The sequence below is a fragment of the Buceros rhinoceros genome, unplaced genomic scaffold (genome assembly GCF_000710305.1).
Source record: "Buceros rhinoceros silvestris isolate BGI_N320 unplaced genomic scaffold, ASM71030v1 scaffold24895, whole genome shotgun sequence".
In the NCBI taxonomy this organism is placed as follows: Eukaryota; Metazoa; Chordata; class Aves; order Bucerotiformes; family Bucerotidae; genus Buceros; species Buceros rhinoceros.
This window is the reverse complement of record NW_010413784.1, coordinates 8,101-9,055: the sequence shown is the minus strand read 5'-3', so window position 1 is coordinate 9,055 and position 955 is coordinate 8,101. Positions and strand designations below refer to the sequence as shown.

Here is a 955-nt window from a genome sequence, read left to right as displayed (position 1 = left end):
CGGGAGTGTGGTAATGCCGTGGGGAGTCACGGGACAGTGCTTTTGGTGTGGACGGGAGAAGTAAAGCAGGGACATCCCTACCCAGTGGACTGGGGAGAACCAGCCTCTTGCCTTCACCCGTTGCTGGCCGAGGTGGGAGACACAGGCCAGGCTGCGGGGCCAGGCGGTGATCTTAGGGCTCAGCAAAGATGTTGGTGGGGCCGTGTCCTGCCGAGAGCCTTCTTGAAGCAAGGCTGGTGTCTAGGTCGGTCTTGTGACCACTCTTGGACAGGGCATAGGTGAACTGGCGTCAGTGGGGAGAGTCAGCATCACTGCTGAGCCTGTTTGGACGCTGAGGCCATTTGCTTCCAGCAAAGCTCGGGTGGTAGGTATGGAGTGCCCTCAGACGGGGTGTCCTGCTGGGGCCTGGCTGGTGAGGAGATGTAAATAATCCTTGAGGGGCTTCACCCAGGATGAGTGGGGCTGGAGGCAGCGGATGAGCTGGAGACAGTTGTGCATAGGCCCAGGTTGTAATCTTTGTTTTTCTTCTCCCACAACCCCTTGGCTACCACCCGGGCCTGGACAGACTCCCCGAAGAAGAGAAAACAATCAGAGCTTTTGAATGAAATCCTGGAGCATCTGGAAGAGGAGGAGAGCAACAAAGACAAGGACTTCTAGCAGCTGCCTGGCGTCTGGTGAGGTGGGTACGGGGACAGCGGGACCGTGGCAGGGCACAGCTGACCTACAGGTCAAAATGCCTTGGGCTGCTGCAGGGTTGGTGGTGCCAGGAGGATGAGACCCCTGCGGGCTCATAGCCGTGGTCTCAGAGGGTGCCACCCAGAGCTGGGCTCAGTTTAGGCTCCGTGTGAGTGCAGGTGCCGCTTGTGTTTCTGTGTGCTCCCCAGTGTGTTTGCTTTCCTGCAAGGGAAGCCAGCAGAACTGCTGCTGCAGCAGAAATCGCTGTGGAGTCGCGAAT

General features: G+C 58.5%; 1 protein-coding gene across 1 annotated transcript in view; it reads left to right on the top strand.

Moving 5' to 3' along the window:
- Positions 1–657, top strand: part of RBM19 (RNA binding motif protein 19) — a 54,923-nt gene extending 54,266 nt beyond the window's left edge. Inside the window, exon 23 of the mRNA XM_010136895.1 lies at positions 566–657. Within this exon, the coding sequence (XP_010135197.1) occupies positions 566–657 (92 nt within the window). The remainder of the gene's footprint in view (positions 1–565) is intronic.
- Positions 658–955: the final 298 nt, after the last annotated feature.